The sequence below is a fragment of the Mauremys reevesii genome, linkage group 8 (assembly GCF_016161935.1).
Source record: "Mauremys reevesii isolate NIE-2019 linkage group 8, ASM1616193v1, whole genome shotgun sequence".
Lineage (NCBI taxonomy): Eukaryota > Metazoa > Chordata > Testudines > Geoemydidae > Mauremys > Mauremys reevesii.
The window spans coordinates 12,360,147-12,383,826 of record NC_052630.1 but is presented as its reverse complement, the minus strand read 5'-3'; the positions used below and the strand labels follow the sequence as shown (position 1 = coordinate 12,383,826).

The window sequence follows — 23,680 nt, the reverse complement described above, 5'->3', positions numbered from 1 at the left end:
TGCTATTTCCATACAGAATCCACACTTAGTTCAGTTTTATTCTTTGCAGAGTAAAGTAAAAAGACATCTGATTACACTGGTAAAAACTCAACCATAGGATTTAAATCTGTACTGAAAAAAAAAACCACTACACATGCAAAGGGAACAACATCCTGCTAATACAACTTCATTTGCTGCTGCATTTGTCTAATATTAACAATTATAAACAGAGCAGTGCAACTAGTATTTGGAACGATCCTTACAGTGTTAGAGTGTCAGGCACAAAACTTCACTTCTCTTCACACCACTGGTTCTCTTTGCGTACCTTAAACAAGATAAAGCTTTAATTAGATGTAGTGCTACATACATGCTATTAACTTCTAAAAACTAATTAGACAAACAGTCCCAGTGGCATCCCGGATTATGCTCCTTTCCCATAAAAAAGGGAGACACTGGAAGAAATGCTGGATTTTCTTGGATGGTTGAAACTAATTTTTGTAAAATATTTACCATTGCAGATTGAGAAGTTACTGAAGATAATATATGCATCTTCCAACCACTTCCTTAGGTAACTATTCATGAGTAGAACATGCAGGCTAATTAACTGGTCATCTTACTATACATCAGCAGCTGGCTGCCGACATCTCTGTGGCTCTTGGGAAAAGGGGGGCAGCGGGTCTCTGTACACTGCCTGTGCCCACAAGCACTGTTCCTGCAGCTCCCATTGGCCAGCTCCTGGACAATGGGAGCTGCAGGAACAGTGCTGGGGGTGGAGGCAGCGCATGGAACTGCCTTCCCCCCGCCCTAGGGGCTGCAGAGACTTGCCAGAAGCCAGCAGTCTGGGGCCACGGCAGGCAGGCTGCTGTCGAGCCCTGCTGGACTTTTAGCAGCCCAGAGATCGCGATCGACTGGCAGAGGCTCCACAGGTTGGTGACCACTGCTATACATGATTTAGCAAGGGCTGAAGTGCACTGACTTCACACTCAAGTTCTTCACACTCTGTTCATTGATGTTTGCAGCTTCCATAGTACTCTGCTTAAAAATGGTTGTTTAATGATCATTTTAAGGTAGACCATAAAGCACAGCTTGTTTTATTTAACCCTTTGAAAGGCCTTATTAGGGAAATTCTGAGCAGCCTGAATCTTCGCAGGTGGGTGCCCCAACACACCTACAGCTTTACTGCTGAGGCTTTTGAAAGGGCAACAAAGGACTATTTATGGCAACCCAGAATGTCCTATTACTGGTTTAGCTTCAGTGATTTACTTAGGGTTTGTCTACTCTATGGAGGTTACAGTACCATAGCTGTGCCACTGTAACCCCCCCAGTGCAGACATACTACAGTGATAGAAGGGTTTTTGTCTGTCACTGTACTAACTCCATCTCCCTGAGTGGCAGTAGCTAGGTTGAGGGAAGCATTCCCTCAACCTAGCTGCAGCTAACACCAGGGTTTAAGTCAGCAGAGCTACATTACTTCAGCTATGTTACTCAGGGGATGGGAAATTTTTTCCCCACACCCGAGTGATATAGGTCAATCTACATTTTAAATGTAAATCTGACCTTCGTCAAAAAAAGTTTAGCAAGTCTGACATGGTGATATTAATTCACTTGTGAAAAGTGAACATGCTGGACAACATTAACTTGTAAGGGTATGTCTACACAGGGATAAGACACCTGCAGCACAGCCGCAGCTGGCCTAGGTCAGCTAACTTGGGCTTGCAGGGCTCTGGTTGTGGCAATAAAAAAAAAAATGCTATATATAGATGCTCAGGCTGGAGCCTGAGCTCTGGGACTCTCCACCCTCCCAAGGTCCCAGAGCTTGGGCTCCAGCCTGAGCCCAACCCTCTACTCAGTGATGTGTCAGCTTCGGAGCCCTAGCCCCAAAAGCCTAGTCAGCTGATCTGGGCCAGCCACAGGGTCTGTCTACACAGGGATAAACTTAAATGGCAAGTTAATTGGGGCACCAATTCTAGCACAATTGCTTTATACTTTATAACACTTAGACCAAAAATCCTAGTTTTACCTGGGAAGTCTGTGTTGAAACACATTAGCTATATCACTAGTGTGGCTACTTCAGTGTATAAGCAATCCAGAATTTAATGAAACCCAGACTATGGAGTACCTGTGCTTCTTCCTCTTCAGTGAAGTCATTCTTGATATTGAAGGTCTTGCGAATTTCTTCTGGAGTTTTCCCCTTAATCATATTTGCAACAGTCTTGCATGTGACATCAAGCAAACCTTTAATGTCTAAGTAATTTGCAGCCTGCAAAAAAAGAGAGTCACCAGATTTAAAGTCAGCGTTCTGCCTCTGTGGATGTACAACTTAAACCAAATACAGGCTACTTTCATTTTATGATAAACATTACTTTAGGTAGCTCGTTACAGCAGTTGTTTAAGTATATTGGACAGGACAGTCCTAGTTGAACTGTTCACAACAGTTCTAAACAAACTTAAAATTCGAGACATTCCTGTTAGAAAGGGCTTACAGAAGCCTATGAACACGGAGGTCTTCAGGGCAGCCATTTGGCTATCCAAGCAATACAGACATTGCCTGTACTAAGTGCACACCAACTTGCATACCATTAGGGTCAAGGGGAACTAGGCCTCAAAACATTAAGACTGAATTTTGAAGTTAGAAGTGGGTTCAGGCTGCTGAACAGAATCTAGTACACAATCCTATTCCAAATGAAGGAAGCTATCATGTCTGCAACAAACTTGACTCAGTTAGAAGACCTGATTACTGAACTTGAGTGCAAAGCTAAACATCAAATTTGTACTTGGGTCCACAAGTGTAGATTGGGCTGCTTAGTGTTAGGTAAGTTTTTAAAGGGCATCCACAACACTTATTATCTTGAATGATTTTTACTATGAACTGGGGAAAGTCAGACCAATTCCACCACTTCTAGGTACACCACCAAGACAAAAAAGTTCAGAAGTCTAGAGAATGTGGCTATGTGCTGAAGAGAGCATCTAATGGAACATGGACACCCTACCAGGATAAGTTCAAAAAGTGTTCCTTGGTCTACTTTCAGGAATTCTTGGTCCCACACAGGGATGTCATCTGTTCGTTTTTCCTTGTTCTCATCGTCCTCAGGGGGAGGAGGATCATCCTTGTGGTGGGTGCACCATTGGATCACCTGATATTAAGACATTAGAATCAATATAAAAAACTGTCCTTAAGCATTCTCATCAGCTCCGTTTAGACTGACTTCAGATTACAGGAACAGTTACTTTCCCAAAACTGCAAAAAATCCACAAAATCTTGGACGCAATGTGCTGCGTCAGTGCTATTTGTGCCAGATAGCAAGACATATACAGACCCGACAGTCTTTAATACAAGACCCTGGAATTTCAAAGCCTTTTAAAATCCTGTTGAGTGTGCCTGGGTAATGAAAGTCAGACATTCTGGGTCTGGAGATTTCCCATTTGCATTAGTGCACACTCTAATCAAACATAGCATTAACATTAAGAGCACAGCTCTAACACAAGAGGGTTAAAGTATGACCTTCGCCCTACGGTTGAGAAATGCAGATTAGTTTGCTTAACAAGAAAATTACCACCTATTGGCAGACAGTATGGTCAGGCATTAGTACTACTCTGTAGTAAAGAGTATGCATTTGTATTAGGGAGAAAACAAGTAGTTAATCTACTGATATTACATTTATTTAATCTGAATTTTGACTAGTGAAGTGTTACCTAAGCACTGCACAAGGAATAGGGGTTGCCTGCTCTTACAGTCTCCTTTTGCATTCTGGCTATGGGTTTGTAACACACTGTCCTAGCCTCACTGGTCAAGTGTGGCTTATTATAGAACTAACTCAATTCATTTCAAACATTGAAATTGGTTCAAACTCTTCCAACACAATGCAGACAGTGTCCTCAAAGAGACCTGACCTGCAAATTTGTTCCTCCTTCCATTTCACCTAGTAACAATAGATTCCAGCCAGTGCATTTAATGATCTGAACATGAGTCTCATCTTTTATTTCAATTTGGTGTGCTCAAGTGAGTCCTCAGATAACACCAGTTGTAGACTTCTTGTCGAGAACCCCAGGACAAGAACAATGAGAGAGTGGATGGTGAGTTTGGTGCACAGCATAGTATGTCTGGCAACAGCTATTATCACTGCTACTGGCCCCTCACCCTTTGAGCATTAATATGAAAATATTTGTTTTATCTGTATGATTTACAGGAAAAAAATCTCATCTAGAAATTTAAACTGCAGTTCAACAAATCCTGCTTTTGAGTGATAAACAGTTTACGTTCTAAGAAATGTAACTGGTACACGAGAAAGTTTGTTTAAATCTAGTATTTCCAGTTCTCGTTAAGAGATAGCTCAGTCTACACATTTTTGTAGTTCAAAGCAACTAACAGCATCTTGGTAGCATCTTACCTTTTTTAATATAGCTGCATTAACATTTGGAAGAGGAACTGGGTCATCATCTCCTTCATCATCCATTCCCAGATCTAAGATTGGAAAGAAGATTTAGATGCTGTAACTTTCCATTCACTCATTTTTCTGAAATTCAGATGGCTTCATTAATCCACAACTACAGTATATAATTTTGATACAGAATGTTGCTAATCCACTCAATTTGTATTCAGATTATGGTTCTCCTACTGCTAAAGTAGGAAGTTAAGCATTAGACAAGGCTTCAGAATACCATGGCTGCATCACTTTTACATGCTATGTAACAGAATGCTCATCATACTCAAGTAGCTAATATTTTTATTTATATTATACATACACACACTGATGCATGTATGTTTCCTTATTCACGAAACTATTAAATTGCCATTAGATGTTCTTTTCATCCGTATTTCACTGTAATCCCACTATTAACAGTGCTGGATAACTGGAAAGAAAAAACTCTTTAGCCACTACCAGCTTTTAGGTCCCAAATTTGCTATAAGTGTTCCAAAAAAAGAATTCCCTTTAAATCTACTATTAAGTGATATCTTAAAGAGCTACTGTATGAACTACAAACCATACTTTGTCCTCTCTGCAGGATCAGTTAATACTGTAGCCAGAGAGATTCTGGGTATTTGGCTTACAACGCATTGTATATTGAAACGTAAAAGCCATATTAGTTTCCAGAAACAAGATGGGTAAAGATATTACCTCACCCACCTTGTGTCTAATATTCCGGGACTGATACAGCTACAACACTGTATACAACAATTAATTTCCACTCTATTTGAGGCAATGACTAGTCACTTGATCACATTAAGAAAAATCTTTTAGGGAAAGTGGTAAAACCAATAACCACTGCTTAAAAAAAATTCAGAGTATACTTGAGACATATGTTAAACACATTTATACTCTACCGAGTCATCAAACTCTGAATTAAGTGACTAACAGCATCATGTAGAGAATATTGAAAGCACACTGCAATTCACAATGTAGACTAATCCATACCTGGATTGAACGACACAGGATAAATACCACATTAAGGTAATTGCCCTGATTAAGATGATGCACCATACCATCTTATTGCAAAGCAAGATATCAGAATTGGTATGTTACTTAGTTTGAGTGCCCTGTATAAGGTTATGCAGCCACGTAAATTGATGTATAAAATTATCTATGCATTTGATAAATAACTGATCTGCATCATCCAAATACACTAAGAAATTAACTTAGTTAGAATACACCACTGTTGTACCACCACCACCTCCTCCTCCTCAAAGCAAGCCTACACACAATGGCTAACATGTGCATGTCCTACCTACACTGGCACTCCACAATTACCACTATTGGGAGATTTTAAACAGAAATGCTATTGTTATCCAAGTCTACTTGCAGTAATGAGCTATAACAGGCATTGTTTATTTCACTGACGATCATTTTATTGGAAACTTCAAATATACTTCATTGAATGCAGCGAGAGAATCTAGCTGTCAAAGTGTTGGACTGTGGAATGAAGAATTTAAAACACTCAAAGGAAGAGAGCAGATGTGTCCTGGCTGAAGCCTCTAGCACCCCCTAACTAGGAAAGGCTGCCTCCTGCTTTCTTGGTGTCAAAACCCTAGCTGTCCCTCCATCCCCCTTTCACTGTCCAGTTTCTCCTGCTCCCCTTTAGAGATAATTCTGCATTATCAGTATATGAATCTGCAGCACAGATGTCTGGGAGCAATAGTGAGTGTTTTATTGGCACAAGGGATTCTAAAGCAGTAAGAGGCAGTGCCATGTAATTCCAGAGTTCCCAATACATGGTTTGTCTAGTGTGCTATTTATGGCATTACGTAGCTTTGTTTATAAGCACTACTTCTGATTTTCAACATAAACCAAAAGCCACTGATAACACTGAAGAGTAACAATTTTCTGAACTCTAAAAGTGGCAAGATCCCTTTGGATGGGCTTACCAAGCAACTGCTTTCTCAGCCACCTGCTGAGAGAACTTTTATAACTTCCTGCTCATGTTTTCCAAGTTTTGTTTATTGGTCATGCAGAGCAGCATCACACTAAGCAGCTTTTGGTGGTGTTACAAGGTGGAAATGACAAACAGTAAAAAAAAAACCACCACACAATTTTAAATGGCTATAGTATTTTATCCTGGGTGTCTCATTGCTAAACAATTTCTACTTGAGGGTATCCAGTCTGTTCAGCTAGATCTATAAGTCATTTCTCAAAGTTAAGGCACTAACGTTCTCATTTTTAATGTTTGTGATTTTGCGTGTAAGAGCACAGATAGGCATCCCTATGGAGAAGGATTAGGCATAGTTTGCTGTACATACAGACCATCTGGTAGACTTGCACAGATGTTTTTGTTTGCAATTTGTGTCAGTGGGAGATCAGAGCTAAGCATTATCCTGAATAATTTAACTGCTTTCACAAATGTACTGAGACTTTCTGAAGTCTCATCCAGTGCTCCAACATATGAAGAAGAGATCCACTGTATTTGGAGCTGACCAAGCCACCCGGTCTGTCCATCTTGGCAATATCTACTATAGTTTAACATTAAAAACAGTAAGCTAAGGCCACTAGGACCCAGGGTATAGAAAATTGTGTCTGCTGCTGGTATATATATATATATATTCATTCTCTGTGCTAGATGCACAGAGATGGTGGAGTGCTGTGCTGGAGGAAGGAGGCACAAGAGACATAACAGGCAGGAAAAAAGGTGAGAGGGAATAACAGAAAGCAGCAGGAGCTGCAGGAAGAAAGAGGAGGAGGAGCCTCTTATGTACCCCTCTAGCACCCCCAGGAGCCTGGATTGATTAACACCAGCTTCTCAGGGAGCTTACTGTTTCCTGCTGCTCCCCTGAACCCACTTGAGAACAGGCACTCAGCTGAAGTAGTAGGAGTCGGTTAGGCCCTTAAGACTCTGATATCTTCCATCACTCAGGCCCCACTACCAGCCTGCTTATTTGTCCCCTTCAGTTGAGTGTTGAGAGCCACTACAGCTGGCACAGAACAGCAGTTATGAGTGAAAGAAGAAAACACCCCTCTGGGGCAGCATTCAGAAAAAAAGCAAGCAAAGGAAGCTTTTCTATCTCAGGAGGAAGGCGCTCTCCTGAGATATAGACACAAATGTTCACGGTGAGCCTTCCGGCCCCAGTGAGGATGAGAGTGGTGTGGCCTGATCTTCCAGTTAGTCAAAGTGAAGGGGATCTGGCAGCTACTGCAGCATCCATATCTCCATCTCAAATGGATGTAACCATGCACATTCCCAAAGAAAAGTGTAGATCAGAGAAGGGTGTGGTGGAGGCGCAAGAAATAGCTGCTGCTGAGTTTAGTTCCTGAAGTCTATAAGATAGACGACTGTGGACCCACTTGAGCAGTAGCCTGAGGGACTTTCTTGTACTGCATGGGCCACAGCAAGTGAAAAACTCCATGTTCTCCAAAGACAATGAAAATAGAAGTCTCCATCCAACACATTACTGTCATGAAATACCCAATGGTGACAAAATGGAGAAGCCATGGCTTATGTACTCAAAAACCCAGAATGCTGCATACTGTTTTTGTTGCAAACTCTTCCAGTCTAATGTTCCATCCACACTGGGTTCTACAGGAACAAAGGACTGGAAAAATCTGGCTAGGAATAGGGCATGCCATGAGAAGGCAGCAAATCACCAGAGAGCATTCCATAGGTGGAAAGAGCTTGGTATGAGACTAAGGTTAAAGGCCACAACAGATGATCAGCATTAAGAGAAGATTGCATCAGAGTCTCTTTATTGGCAAAATGTTCTGAAAAGGCTCATTGCTATTGTGAGAATGCTTGTTACCCAAAACCTAGCACTGTGTGGCACTTCTGATCAGCTGCATGTGCCAAACAATGGAAACTACCTTAAAATTGTGGAGCTGATGGCTGAGTTTGATGCTGTACTCCGGGAGCATCTAAGAAGAATCACCAACCAAGAAATGTACACACACCACTTCCTTGGAAAAACAATTCAAAATGAGATCACACAGTTACTGGCAACAAACTCAAACAGAAGATTGTGGCGGATCTGAAGTCAGCAAGATATTACTCTTATTCTGGATTGCACATCTGACATCAGCCATACAGAACAAATGACTTTAATGGTGCATTTGGTAACAACAACAGAACCTAGTGAAAATGTCCCTGCAATGGTGACTGTCAGAGCATTTTCTAGAATTTATTGACATTGATGATACTACAGGAGCTGGTATGACAAATGTGCTTCTTAAAAAGCTAGAAGATATGAGAATTGTGAGAGCTGACATGAGAGGTCAGGGCTATGATAATGGTGCCAACACGAGAGGAAAGAACAGAGGAGTGCAGGCATGGATCCGAGAGTTAAACCCTCGAGCTTTTTTGTCCCATGCAGTTCTCATTCATTGAACTTGGTTGTCAGTGAAGCAGCATCAGTTTCTAGTGAGGCTGCTGATTTTTTTTAAATGTAATTCAAAGCATCTATGTATTTTTCTCTGCATCAACTCATTGATGGCAAATTTTGAAGCAACATCTGGGAACATCCTCTCTGACACTGAAAACCACTGAGTGGCACACAATGGGAAAGTCAAGTGGAGGTGAGAGAGCCTATCAAACACCAAATTGCGAAGACAGATGGTGCCATAATTGCCATTATGGAGGATAGTGCTATGACAGGAACTGTTCGTGGGAGAACAGTGGCAGAGGGAAATGGAATCACCAGAAACACATAACTTCAAATTTCTGTGTGGCTTAATGTTGTGGCATGACATACTGTTTGAAAATAAATGTTGTAAGCAAGAGACTCCAAGGTGTTCACCTTGATATATCTGGAGCAATGGAACAACTGGACAAAGCAAGGTCTTACCTACAGTCTTACCAGTAGGATGAGGGATTTCAAAACATTCTGAAGAGTGCAGAAGTTGGCAGAGAGCACACTGAAGCTATTTTCCCACCCATTCAAGAATACAAGGGTCACCAAAGAAGACATTTTGATTATGAGGCACAGGATAATCCCATAAGAGACCCCAAACAATTCAAAGTTGAATTCTATAACCAGGTCCTAGACTGTACAATACAGTCAGTTGAAGAATGTTTCACACAGGTCAAGGAACACAGCAGTATATTTGGAATGTTGAATCATATTCCAAAACTTCTCACTATACCTGAAGACGACCTACACCAGCAATGCAGGGCACTAGAGACAGTGTTGACATATGATGACATGCGCGATATTGATGCAAGTGATTCAGCTGATGAACTGAAAACCCTTTCAAGATACATTTCAGCAGGATCAACTCCAAAGGCTGTTCTGGAATAAATGCGCACAAAGATGACCACCATCCTCTTTCCAAATGCTTTTGGTTGCTCTGCGCATACTTCTAACATTTCCTGTAACAGCTGCCGGTGGAGAATGCAGCTTCTCCAGGCTGAAGTTAATTAAAAAAAACAAAACAAAACCAAAAAAACTACCCACACATCTACGCTCCACAATGACACAGGAGAGGCTGGTCGACCTTGCAATCATCTCAATGGAGCATGAGCTGGCCCAGATGGTGCACCTTTAGGAAGCTTCAATTCTTTGCAACCAAGGCGGCATGAAAAGCACCATTTTGATTATTCAAACAGATAAAAATGCCAGTGTTTGCTATGCAGACAAGAAAAGTTAACTTTCAAATTCCTGAACAGCAAATGTAAGTATTATTTAAAATTTTTTGAACAAGGCATTTTAAGTTGTTAGTTCTCCTTTATTGGGGTAGGTAGCAGAGCAGTACCATGAGAGAAGAAGAACAGGAAGAAGGCAAAATTGAGACCTTTCAAAGTTTTGGCCCAAGCAAGGGTGCATGGGGGCATTATTTGAGCTCCCCGCCTCAGGTGCCAAAATGTTGTGGGCCAGCCCTGCATCTGCTCAAAAGGCATTCTTGTCTTCTCCCCAACTGCCTCACAAGAAGGCAAGACAGACTTCAAACCTCAAGGACAAAAACAGGAAAGCTAGCTATCTAAGAAACAAGTTGCCTAAATAAAACCAACATTAACATGGAAAATTGAACTGAAACAAGAAAAATGGTATGCATAATCTAACCTTTACTCTGTAGGAGGTACACTAGAGAAAGCAACCTCTTACAAGTTTTAGAGATGTATCCTTTCTCCCCCACTAACATTGGTGTCACAGAGAAGGTCAGAAAGGCCCCCCCCAGTTTCTAGTGTATTGCCACACCCCCACTGCAATAATATAGTCCTATCCTCAATGTTCAAGAGGAAGCCTGTTTCCATAAACCCAGACACTTGGACAAAAGTATTTAGATAGACATCACTCCTGAGAGTAAAATTTAAAACAAATTTAATTCAGACTCTCACTATTGTAATCACTGATCAAGTAAATGGTTCCCCCTGTTGTACTTATTTTGGTAAAAGGCTTTTTGGAGACATATCCGCAAATTAGTTGTGCAGAAGTCCAAATTAGCATCTTAAGAGGACTTCTAACAGTCAGCCTGAGGATGACGAATGCAAGTTTGCCTTTCAGACTATCCCTGACCAAAACAGCTCAACCATGAAAACAGCTCACTGCCTATAAAAACAGTTTAAATTTTCAACTGTATTCAATATGAATTTGACATTGACAAATTTGTCACAGTTGAGGAAATAACTGCATTTAGAAACAAGCAACTTTTCTGACATCTTGGGAAAAGATATGAAATAAGACATGAATGAGTACTGGATAGGCTCTCTCTCTGAAGTAGTAGTGCCAGTTCAAGTGAACCAGCAAACGTGGGTTGGGGGGGGGAAGAGGAGGAGAGAGACTACAGCACATCTATAAGTGGGACTGTAGTTTGAAAGGAGACTGCCACCCGTGTCACAGGTGAAGGTTCATGATAGACACCCTGGGGCAGACACTGCTCAAGGCCACTGGCACTTAACACCATGTCATAACTCTGCTCAAAACAGGCTAAAAGCAACAGTAATAAGGACTCCAGTGCTGAAGCCTTGTATGTACCAGGGCTTCCACCAACTGGTAATTTTTTGCCAAAAAAGTCTAATGTAGACTATTCCTGAGGGATTCTGTACCAAAAATAAAATAAAAATTCTGTATACAGTATTTTAAAATTCTTCCAAATTTATTTGTCAATAAATAAATGGAGGCTCCAGCATTGCAGTAGGGAGCTCAGGCCACTGGCTGCACAGAGGTGGGAGATCACCCTGCAGCCCCCATGCACGGGACACAGCAGCGAGGCTGCCCCCAACCTTGACAATGCAAGGGCCAGGTCTGTCCAAAGAACACCCTGAGGCCTTGCCCCTCCAAACCAGGGCAGGCTCAGACTGGCAGGATCCGAGTGTGGAGGGATCCAGGTGAGGTGAGAGGGCTTTGGGTGGGGCAGTCTAGGTGCAGTCTGCTCAGTGGAGGGCCACGGGAGAGAGGATCTGGATTCACAGGAGCTCCTTGGGGGTGCTGGGGCAAGGGGACTCTGCAGAGGAGTCCAGGTGAAGGTGGTTGGAGACTGCAAGAGGCTATGTAGGGAGGAGCAGCTGCCTGTATAGTGACTGACCCTCCCCCCACAGCTGAAAGAGCAATGGGAGCAAGAAGCTGGCATGGGTGAGATGCAGCACTTCCAGCAGCCAGGGGAGGCTTCTGGTGGTAGGTCTGACCTGGCCCTGCCCTTGCTTGCAGGGGAAGAGGAATTCCGGTACTCCCCTGCCCAGCTGGGACTAGAAGGATAGGCGCCACTAGTCTTGGCATCCCCCTCTGCGGCATTACCTCTGCACCAGCTGCTCTGGGTGTCTGAAACAATGTGCCCGAACTTCTGGGGAGGGGCGTGAGACCGCTCTTACAGCTTCACTTTACTTCCCCATCAGAAAGTCATTTTTTTGTGGGGAAGCAAAGAAGTCTGAGGGGGACATGAATTCTACCCCAACACAGTGATGCAAAATTCCCTCAGGAGTTGTAGACAAGGTTTAAGAGAAACACTCATACCACAGACATGTCAAATACAGAGGTGCATTTTGCAGAGGCTATGCTGACACCACAACTTCTACAACAGAAAGTCAAACAAAAGAAAAATATCTTCCAGGTGATGTGAAAACTATCTAATAGACTTACACTGAGTCTGTCCTCTGTTGTAAGCTGCCAACAGTGCGAGGTTAGTGTAAATGAGACCTTAAGACACGCTGGGTATTTCAGTTTTAAAAAGCAGCAACAGTTAAAGATTCAGACAACAGGGCCAGTAATACACCTGTCACCATTTACTTTAAAAAAACCAAAAGAACAAAAAAAACAAAAACAAAAACACTCACTTTCATCTCTTAGCTTTGATGTTTAAGTTACGTTTGTTGTACCTTAGAAGCCATCATACAAAGCCAGTAAATTCAACCCATAATAGAAGTGTTTTGTAGAGATTAGCTATTTAGCATGATCACATGCCTAGAATCAATTTGTGTTACTTGCCTACCACCACAGATCAGTACTTGTACTTTAGGTCTAAATAGCCAAGTAGGTTGCACATCAAAACTCATTTCTATCTTACAACTACACCATAAGAATCCACACTTAAGTGTTACTTGCAAAAGTTTTTGCTTTGCTATTTGTGGTTGTACTAATCCCTTCCCTTACTACTATATCTGTGCCTAGGGTAGTGCTTCCAAGAACCATTTAAGTGGAGTTGTGGTAATGCACCTCAGTTTTTAAAAATTCTGATTTGAGTGATGTTTCCTGGGACACTAGTTTGCGATAAGCCTTTATCTCAAATCTGCAATCTTACCTTCCAACATAGTCTTGATAGTTACAGATTGCTTTGCAATTTCAACATCAACTTCAAAAATTTCTCCATCTGAACTCTGTAGTTTAATTGAAGGCATCTAAAACATGAGAAAGTCACTAGTTATTTTCATGCAATAGTTTGCAGAGAAGTTAGTGTAATACAAAGTGCTGTTCAAGTTATAAAAGCCATCTTTACCATTCACATTGCCTCTTCAAGACAAATGCCATCAAGATGGGACACACCATTTTATATGGAAAGGAAAATAAGTGTCCCCCATACAATCAGAGACATCTTTACAAAATTTACTGTTTGGATAAACAAGTCTTAATTCACTACTTCTAGATTAAAGCATCTGAGGATGAGAGAGTGAAAAAAGAGTAATCTAAGATTGAGCTAAGCAGTTAGGAAGTGTCTAATATGTTGAACAAGAGGCCAACACATTTCACATTTAAATTTTAGGGCAATGATGCAATGTGAATGAATGCCAGCCATATGTTGGCAGTACTACAGATGCAGTAGCATCCTTCCCTGGTCTTGAATATGGTTTTAAGTGACGCACCAAAAATGCCAAGTGCTCCCAAGTACCAATGTCAAAATATTAAGATTAGTATCGTCCTTCAAATCTGCTAGCCCCTTCTGCCATCTGGTAACCATTCAGGTGCAGTTAGATCCCACAGCACTTTCAAAATTCTGGTTTCTTGGACAAGTCTCCCTCAAGTGAAACAAGACTGACATATTACTGATATTGGAGAGCTTTCAGAACAGATACTGGGCAAGCTTTTTGCACCTGCCCCCACACTTACTGTTCAAGACATTAAGTAATACATTGCTAGGTCTAGAAAAAAAAATGTATTTTAGAGCATAAGTCAGTCAGTCTTAACAAGTTCAGAAACAACAACAAATTGTAAGATTACTGCTTCTTGTTGCAGCATGTGTGTTTGAGTTTCCTGTAGGTATTTTATTAGGAGTCTGATTATGAAGCCTCCCAAAATTGATCATCCTAAGAGTTATGCTACAGCTCAAATACTAGTTATAGGCTTGATGAGGAAGTTATGGGTGAGGTTCTATGGCTATGCAGATGGTCAGACTAGATGATAATGGTGCCTCACTGCCTTAAAATATATAAGTCCTTCAAGTGCTTCTGAAGTCAGGCTACTTCAAATTGTAGAAACCGGCTTTAATTCATTACAACTAATATGTAAGCTATATTAGTGAATTTCTCCAGTTAACAGCTAACAGAAGAAGAGAGCAAGCTTGCTTCTATTGCAGTGTTAAAGAATTAGTCTAGACTAATTGGTTCTATACTAGCTGTGAAAGTGATTTGCTTTAACAGGAAAGATCTTTGAAGGCAGCTATACTTGGAGAAGAGTCTGTGTGAAGTCATTAACCATAGTGCCTTCAATGTCTCAAGACCTTTTCTGGTCATTTATTACCTATGTGTTGTTTAGCTTTGCAGAAGGATATTACAGTTTAGAGCTCCTTTAGTGGATATAAGAGAGCTAAGTCATGCATCATTTAATGTAGCCAGACAATCCAGTTCAAAACCTGTTGGAAAAAGCTTTAGGGATAAAAGGTACAAAAAGGTTAGGAGGCTTAAGATTCCACAGACCCAAGATCTACTGCAATTAAAGCAGCTAACTGGCTGTCTCTCTTTCAGCTAGCTTGCATTATCTGCTCCACAGGGCAGACTCTAGCATGTCAATACTGCTGATCCTGACTACTGCAAAAAAAAAAAAAAAAAAAAGCCCAATGAAGCCCAGCCAGTGCAGGTTATTAAGCAGCACACAAGCTGAATATAGAACCTCATCGGAGAGGATGAATACAATCTCAATTTATGTTTGGCAGAGTTAAAGCCAATCCTTTAACCCCATATGAAGATATTACATCTTAAGTGGTATGGGTATTTTTGGATGGACTCACTCATGATCACTGCATCTCTCATTGAAGTATGATGCTGAATTTATTGCTGCAATGTTACAACTATGGTTTCTCTTTTAAGAGAGCTGAATATTGATTAAAGTTACATGAATTCAATATTATTAAAACAGACCAGTCCTACAATGAGAAGTTAAGACTGCTCAAGTACAAATCTAGCTTCGTATTTGCTAGATATAAATATGACTTCACATCTAAAACAGTCACCCCTGCAATCTCTTACGGGGAGGGGTGTGGGGGGGGGGGGGAAGAATCAATCAGCAACAAGACAGAAAGTCTATTTTTGACTATTTAGACTTCCAAAATTTCAAGGAAACTAATAACATAGACAGTAAGTTATAGCTTCCAGTTTGTTTAGCGTCAATACAGCAAATTTCTATTAAGTGTAATTTGATTTACATCATAGCACTGCTTGTTCCATAAGCAGACTGAGTCAGCATTATTTTTAAATGCCCTATTTTCAGTCTATGTTAAAATATTCAGTGAAGGGAAAGTCTCATACATCTAAGTATTTTAACTGTATGATGCCATATAGAAATTACTGCTTATTGTGATCAGAAAATGCAAGACTTTCTTTAAACTGAAATTTTCATATTTGGGATTTACACTTCTCCCTTCAAGTGAATGTTTTTTGAAAGAAGCAATTTCAAGTTGTTTATCAGAGTGACAGTATCAAGTTTCCTTGTATATCCAGTCCACATGCACGACAACTGCATTGACACAATAAGTTGAATAGATATTAGCATGACCTGATTAACTAGATGACATTAAGCAGCACAGAATATTTTCATACAATGAATAGTTTAAAATTAACCACAGCATCTTGACATTATACCTATTCGGATCTCGCCAGCCAAAATTTAGTCATGTTAAGGTGCAACAAATGCAAAATTAATGTTCATACATGCCTAGATTGTACACATCTAGGATTATTACATAATTCTGCATGATGGGATATATCCATAGATTTTGCCTGATCAAATTCAGTCAATGCAAAACTATTTACATTAAGGGCAGTTTCACACAGTAGTTTTAGTCCATAATTCAAATACACATTGTGAAACTGATGTGATCAAACAGGGCTTTATTGTTAGAAGTCTTAATCAAAAGGACGTTTTAAGTAGTTTAATTCTCATTGTCAATCATAGGGATCAGTGTTTATATTTCGTTAGTAAAGAAGAGACTACCTCCTGCAAGAGGAATATAATTTGCAGTGTAGAACTTGGAAAACAAGTTAGCCTCAGATACCACTACAGCTCAGTGACTAAGCAGAACAGTGCAGAGCCTGTATTTGACAACACTTAATCAGGTAACGTTTTATTAATATATTATTATTATTATTATTATTGTTTTTAAGGGATGTACTTAAATTACAGCATTATGCTCACATTTTACTGGCCCTAGCCGCTCAGCTCAACCATTTACGGTATCTTTAGCCAACTCTGTGCCCTGCGAAGCTGTTAAAGCACGTACTCCGGGCTCTTCCCCTGTATTTCTCACACTCCCCATCCGTTCATAAGGGCCACGTTTCAGACACTTGTTTAACGGTTCTCGTCGCAAGGTCTGACAAACACACACGCTAGAGAAATGCTCCGTGGAGCCCAGGGCAACGCGCGACACAGCAGAGCAGACCGGGGTTTGTTTGCGCTTCAAGGGCTCAGGAAGCGCCTTCGACCCGAGCAGCACCGGGGATCCTGCATCACCCCGCGCCTCCCCAGGCCCTTCGCCCAGGCAAGCCCGCGGCCCTCCCGCCATGAGCGGTACGAAACCCCGCGGCCTCCGCCCCACCTGGAGGAAGAGGAGGCTCCCCAGGGAGCAGGCCGCAGCCCGTAGCAACCACCTGCCGACACCTCCCCACTTTCCTCCGCGCAGGGCCGGGCCCCGCTTCCCCCGGGAGGCCGCTGCGGCCTCCATCCCCGGCCGGGCCTAGAGCCCTCGGCCCCGCCCAGCGCTGCTCCCGGGATCGCCAGCCCCACCGCGGGCAGGCGCAGCCCGGCTAGGGGCCGAGACCCGAGCCGTCGGCCCTCACCGCGAGACGGCGCCCGGCTCTTCACCCCTCCGCGCTGACCGAGACCCGGCGGCAGCAGCTGCAGCTAGGGTCCGACTGCGGCGACGCCTTTTATACCACGGGGCGGGGCGGGACTCCGGGAGGTGGAAGAAGAAGGACCCCCGCTGCCTCACAGACCAACTATAGGTGTCCGCGCCGATCGCCTGAGTGACCGTGAGGAAATGTAAAAATGCAGCCCGCCCGCGGGACACAAACGCCCTCCTCACCTCCGCCTTAGATACAGGGGAGCGAAGGGGAAGGGATGTCATGCATGTAAACAGATTGGGGGAGTTAGGCAACCGCCACGGCGTCTTTCAGGCGGAGGGTGCCCCTGCCAGAAAAGCTGCCTCACATGGCAACGGCAACAGCCTCATAGTGGATGGAGGGGGCCTACCCCAGCACGTGGTTGTTCCCAGGGCCCAGCCTCTAGCCAGCAGCTTCTCACCCCGCCTTCCTCACCCACCAGGAGGGAGGAGTGCAGACTCCTCCAGCACTAGGCCCTCCTGGGTTCTGTTCCCAGTTCTAGCTTTGGTGTGTCTCATGCCCCATTAGCAAAATGGGAGGGATGATATTTCCATTGCAGGATTCATTAATAGGTGTCAGGCAGGGACCACATCCTCTTAGGAGTTTGTAGCATGATCCTGATCGGATCCCCGAGGTGCAACTACTATACAGATCATATTGATACATTTTGAAAACTGCATTGGAGGAGTATCATAACAAATCTCAGGGCAGTTTGGACATGGTGGGTGTTACTAAGCTAAACACCTCAGCCACTCTGTCCTTCGTAGGAACAAAATTCAGCCTCCTGCTGCAAAAAACAAAGACCCCTCACATTTGCAGTAAAGGGAAATCTTCACCAGCTCTGTCAAGTGCACCTCATTTTCAGAGATTCCCAAAGTTCCTCTAACAATAAAAATGAGGGAACACCACTGTGTAGAAAGTAGAGAAAATGAATATTAAACAGGTTATTGTTATATCCTTGGGGCAGCCGGTGTAGGAAGCAATCACTTGCGGCCAGAGAGCAGACAGCTAACCAAAACCTCCATTTTATTTACAGACACAGAGAGCTCACTCAGCCGGTTGAAACGGGCTGAGCTATCCCTTAATAGTCTAACTCAGTTGCCATAGTAACAAAACCCATGACAACCAAATACACAACAGTTATAGCAAAGTTATTTTCACTATAAAAGAATGAAACCTACAACATTTTAAGATTCCTGTATGAATCATTTTTGTGACCTTCATTTTGATTCTCTGACCCACACATTTGTGCCTCTGCAGGTGCATGATTTTCATTAACTGTTAACAGTATAGGGCCAATGCCACACAGTTGAGAGGTTCTGATTCTATCCTGTGGAGGGTGGGGTAACTCACAGGATTATGATTGCATAACTACATATATTTTACTCTATACCTCAGAAGGCTGAGTCAACTCTGTGAAGATTCATAGCTCTGCTTTCAAGGTATTGAAATGCCTGCATGCACTGGGAGTATAAAACAATGAAACTCACAGTTGTCAATGCCTCTGAGCAAGCTAGGGTTACAATCATTGTCTGAAGAAGGGAGTGACACAAAAACTAGGCTATTAAAAAAATTAACGTTGAGAGCTGAGGATAAATTTGCTAAGCAGCAGTTTAATCTAAAAACTGCATATCAGCTAAAATCCTTACATTAGTGTGTTAATGCAGTCAATTGTTACATTAAACCCCATCTCCACTAAGGGAAATGCCATGTCTCTACTGCAGCACTTGATTTCTGAAGAAAGGTTGGCTCAGTGCCATCTCTTGCAAAAAAATGGCCTAGCGCCCTCAGGCACCATTCACAACATTAGTACTAGAATAAAACACTATTCAGAGTAAGCCTGATTCAGTTTAAGGGCCTACTTGTATGGCTCCTGTCATCCTCTCAATCCTCAGTGTGAGGTAAAGTTTCAAAATCAGAGATCTAAGAAAAATAATGGTGAGAGAAGCTTAAAATAATGGATTCATTCTGTATTACTTCAGTTTCTTGAGTCACCCTTTCAGATGTAAACACAATAAAACCTTGCCTTACACAACCACTCAGCGGAGTAGCCAACATTTGGTCTTTAACTAAACAAAATCATATTGGAGATCTTGAGGATAATTTTAAATTGTTGCTTAAGACAACGGTTTGCCAATCTAAACTGGAAATTTATAACCATATAGCTGGATAGCAGTTTCACACTAGTTTATGTGGCACAGTTAAATTTGGGTCTAACTGGTGATCATTAATCATTTAAACTCCATGCCTCCATTGAGCTCCAAGCAGGTGGACGGAACCTGCCTCTGAGTGGAGTCATAGACATCAGTAGGCGTCTGCCAGCATGGAGCTCATAGCAGTAATTGGCCCTTGGGCCCAGAACCTCAAAATACTTAGGCATTGTTCTGCTCCATATTGCAACACCTAACCCCTACGGCAGTCTGCAGCCTAGCGGAACCCTCAACCCTAAGCTAGGTGCCCAGACTCCATATACAATGCAGGAAACAAATTAGGCACTTAGGCAAGGGATCCTCAGAAGCCAGAAAACTGCGTAAGCAGCTGACCCGGTGCTCTCATGCTCACCCTGTATTTCCCTTTACCACCAGCTTTTTTGCAGATGCTATGTGTGACGGGACTCCTGGAGTGCAACCTGGACTGTGGGACCACTGAGCCCTCTGTTCCACCAACCTGGGGCATCCTTCTCACACTGTGAGGCTGTTAAGCCACAAACCTCTGGCAGGTACTGCACTTACACAGACATCCACAGGCAGGGACACACATAGGGTGACCAGATGTCTCGATTTTATAGAGACAGTCCCAATTTTTGGGTCTTTTTCTTATATAGGCTCCTATTATCCCCCACCCCCTGTCCTGATTTTTCACACTTGCTGTCTGGTCACCCTAGATACACACAACTGAGTTACATGGATGCTTTGCCAGCCACTCACGCAACAACAGAGAGGCTCCAACCAATCCCTCCCACCCCACTCCTCCAGCTCCCCAGCCTTGCTCCCTGGAACTGTACCATCTTGCCCTGTTCAGAAGCCTGACCAGTGTAAATTCATTACCCAGTCCGGTCCTCCCCTGATGTGAAGAGAACACACATTAGCCTTTGTAACCTGAGCAGAGATTTCCTAAGCACTTCAACCAAAACATACTGTTTTAGGTAAAATATAGAACAGATGTATTAACTACAGAAAGATAGCTTTTAAGTGATTATAAGTAGCAAGCATAGAGATCAAAGTTGTTTACTTAAGAAACAAAAATAAATTTGCAGTCTGAGTTCTGCAAACTAAATAGGATTTGAATCAAGCGGTGTCTCATCCTGACAGATGGTACAATCCTCAAACATGCGGGACTCTTTTCCAGCCTGGGATCACCCTGACTAGTTCAAAGCCTTTGTCAGCCAGACGTTTCTTCCAGGTGTGGAGTTGGGGAGGGTGGAAGAGAGGTCAAGTGATGATGTCACTTCCCTTCTTTTATAGTTTCTTCCAGATTACTGGAAAAATATATGCTTGTGACATGAGGGTCTGCCCCTATTGGTCAAGCAGTCTATTGTCTATGTCAGGGATGGGCAAACCATCGCTCCCGGGCATTCCCTCACTTAGTGTGAGAATCCTGCTTCATGGTCTCAAGGGCTTTGGCTTGAGTTAGGCCTCCAAGTGGCTCATTAGCTGTGGGGTGGCATCAGCACTTAGGTGAGACTGCAAACACCAACCAGCAGAAACACAGATGCCTGCAGGGCTAGGCAACAGTTTTGAAAATGTCACCATTTGAAAATTGGTGGACTGAGGTACCTAAAGAGGCAGATAGGCACCTAAATACCTTTGAAGATATGGGCCTAATTCATTAATAGTGCCTGTCCATTTTAAAGTAGAAAGAAAGAAAGAAAGAAAGACAGACAGACAGAAAGACCTCTAAACTGCAGTTAATGTATGTAACCTGGTGGTCCTAGTACTGTCACCCTTGTCTTCTTCCTCCCAAACCACCCCCACTGTGTTCTTCAACTCCCTGTTGGTCTTGTCCCTATGTTGGACCACTAGTCCCTTCAAAGTAAGCTCTTTCAAAACTACCTTTTATTTGCTGTTGATATAGCATCCAGTACAATGAATACCTGATCCTGATTGTGGCCTCTGGGTGATACTGTCATGATACTTAATTTATATTAATTATTATACCTGTCCTGTGCACTTTATCTTGTCTTTGTATTATTAGAATTGTTAATCTGCTTTGCTTAGCCCAAGTACAAATACAGTAGACCAAAGCTGAGAATATCCTGTCACACTCCAAGATGTAAGTCACTAATTGCCTTTAAGAGTCTTGTTTTCCCAGAACTAGCAGAACCAGTTCCATCTAGCAGGATAGTGTCACCATAGAGAGAACAGAGACTTCCTGGGGACTCAGACAATAGCATAAACACATCCAACAAGACAGATGGGAGAAAATATTAACGATAAAGATGCCTGTGGAGTCAGTGGATGGGAAAAGAAACCACATATACTTAACTTCGTCCTGCTGTTATTTGTTTGTATTTTGTTGTTGAACTACTCCCCAGTAAGCAAGTAGAGGTGGGAGGATGTCATGGAATACTGTAGATAAGTGAAATGTGTGTCCAAATGTTATACCAAGGGAATGAATCTTTCGTTGTATACTTACCAGTCTTCAAAAGAGAATTAGCACATAATTTTCTGAAGCTGTCTGCAACCAGCCTCTTCCACCAGGGAAAGGTGTTTCCATGGCCAGATTATTGAGGCATACACAACATAGGCTGAGGCCTAAAGCCCGCATTGTGAAGTCATGTGATGACCTTTTTTTTTTTTTTTGGTAAATGAAAGCTGATGTTCTGATGTAAGTTTCTTGTTTTCCTGGTTACAAAGAAAAGCTTGAAACCGTGATGTGGGACCAATGCATTGATGTCTTCAGAGAGCCTGAAACAATAGCTCTGAGAGATGAGAATTGCTCCATGGATCTCACTGAGGTATTAATTCCCAGACTCACTGCTCCAGGGGGCCCCACCAACACCATCTCAGCAGAAGATTCTATAGCCATGTCTATACTAGGGGAAAACACTGTGTGTTTAACACCTCTTAACATGTTAAAACCATAGTGTAGTGTTAAAACCTCCACATAAATGAGACAAGTAGTAGTTCTAACACATTAGCTGGATGAAGTAAACCAAGGCTCCCTCTTAGGGTTGACCCTGGGCAGCTAACACGTATGAAAATACAAATTGCTCTTTCTATAAATACTTTTTTCCTAGTAAAGACTAGGCCTATGTGTTGGAGAAGAAGAGTGCAATAACCAAGACCCATCCACCCCAGCTGCTGGGAGTAAGTACTGAGGGCTACCTCGATACACCTGTGACAGGTTGGGTCACAGAAACCCCGTTGGGACTCTCCCCTGATTACTGAGACTACCTCTGAGCCCGTTTTCCCTGACAGCTTGGGACTTCAGTACCGTCTTGATGAGCCACATATGCTAGCCTATTACAAACACAGACCCAGGTCTGAACCACGTCTTCCACAAGCTGCAGACTTAACTGAAAACAGCTTAAGAAGTACTTCTATCTCTAGCACCCAGATACCCAGTTCCCAATGGGGTCCAAACCCCAAATAAATCCGTTTTACTCTGTATAAAGCTTATACAGGGTAAATTCAAATTGTCCGACCTCTATAACACTGATAGATATGCACAGCTGTTTGCTCCCCCAGGAATTAATGGCTTACTCTGGGTTAATAAATAAACAAAAGTGATTTTATTAAGTATAATAAGTAGAATTTAAGTGATTCCAAGTAACAGACAGAACAAAGTAAATTACCAAGCACAATAAAACAAAAACATGCAAGTCTAAACCTAATACAGTAGGAAACTAAATGCAGGTAAATCTCACCCTCAGATGTTCCAATAAGCTTCTTTCACAGTGTAGACTTCTTCTTAATCTGGGTCCAGCAATCACTCAAACCCTCATAGTTACTGTCCTTTGTTCCAGTTTCTTTCAGGCATCAGTTTGGGAGTGGAGAGGCTATCTTCTGAGCCAGCTGAAGATAAAATGGAGGGGTTTCCAGGGCCTTTTATATTCTCTCTTGTAGGCGGAAACCCCTTTGTTCTCCTATGTGAGATCACAGCAACAAGACTGAGTCCATAGCCACCTGGGCAAGTCACATGTCTATGAATGATTCAGCTTTTTGCAGGCCAATGCCATTGTTTACATGTTAGATTGAATATTCCCAGGAAAGTTCAGATGTGGATTGGTGTCTCCCAAAGTCCATTGTCAGTTAAGTGTTTCTTGATTGGGCACTTCCTGGGAATAGTCCTTTCTCAAGAAGCTGACCTAATGCTTCACTGAGGCTACTTAGAATCAAACAAATACATAGCCAATATTCATAACTTCAAATACAAAAATGATACGCACATACAGCCAGCATAATCATAACCAGCAAACTACAACCTTTCCATAGACACCCCACTTGGCCTCCTCTATATAAGAACTGGTGCAACCATAGGACCCTGGTTGCAACGATGATCTATACAGTCACAGTTTATGTCAATAACATCACAACACCCTTGC

At 42.4% G+C, this 23,680-nt stretch overlaps 1 protein-coding gene across 4 annotated transcripts; it reads right to left on the bottom strand.

Annotated features, from left to right (window-relative positions):
- On the bottom strand, positions 1-21,890 carry SKP1 (S-phase kinase associated protein 1). Of its 4 annotated transcripts, none has more exons than XM_039483165.1 (6): positions 21,769-21,890; positions 13,128-13,224; positions 4,368-4,441; positions 2,970-3,113; positions 2,099-2,239; positions 1-304 (listed from the first exon to the last, which is right to left on the bottom strand). In XM_039483165.1, exons 2-6 carry the CDS (start codon positions 13,222-13,224, stop codon positions 269-271), a joined length of 492 nt encoding a protein of 163 aa, XP_039339099.1. In that variant the 5' UTR covers positions 21,769-21,890; the 3' UTR covers positions 1-268. The 4 variants fall into 4 exon arrangements, with proteins under 4 accessions (XP_039339099.1, XP_039339097.1, XP_039339100.1 ...); XM_039483163.1 differs by lacking the exon at positions 21,769-21,890 and adding an exon at positions 17,092-17,245; XM_039483166.1 differs by lacking the exon at positions 21,769-21,890 and adding an exon at positions 17,117-17,156.
- Positions 21,891-23,680: the final 1,790 nt, after the last annotated feature.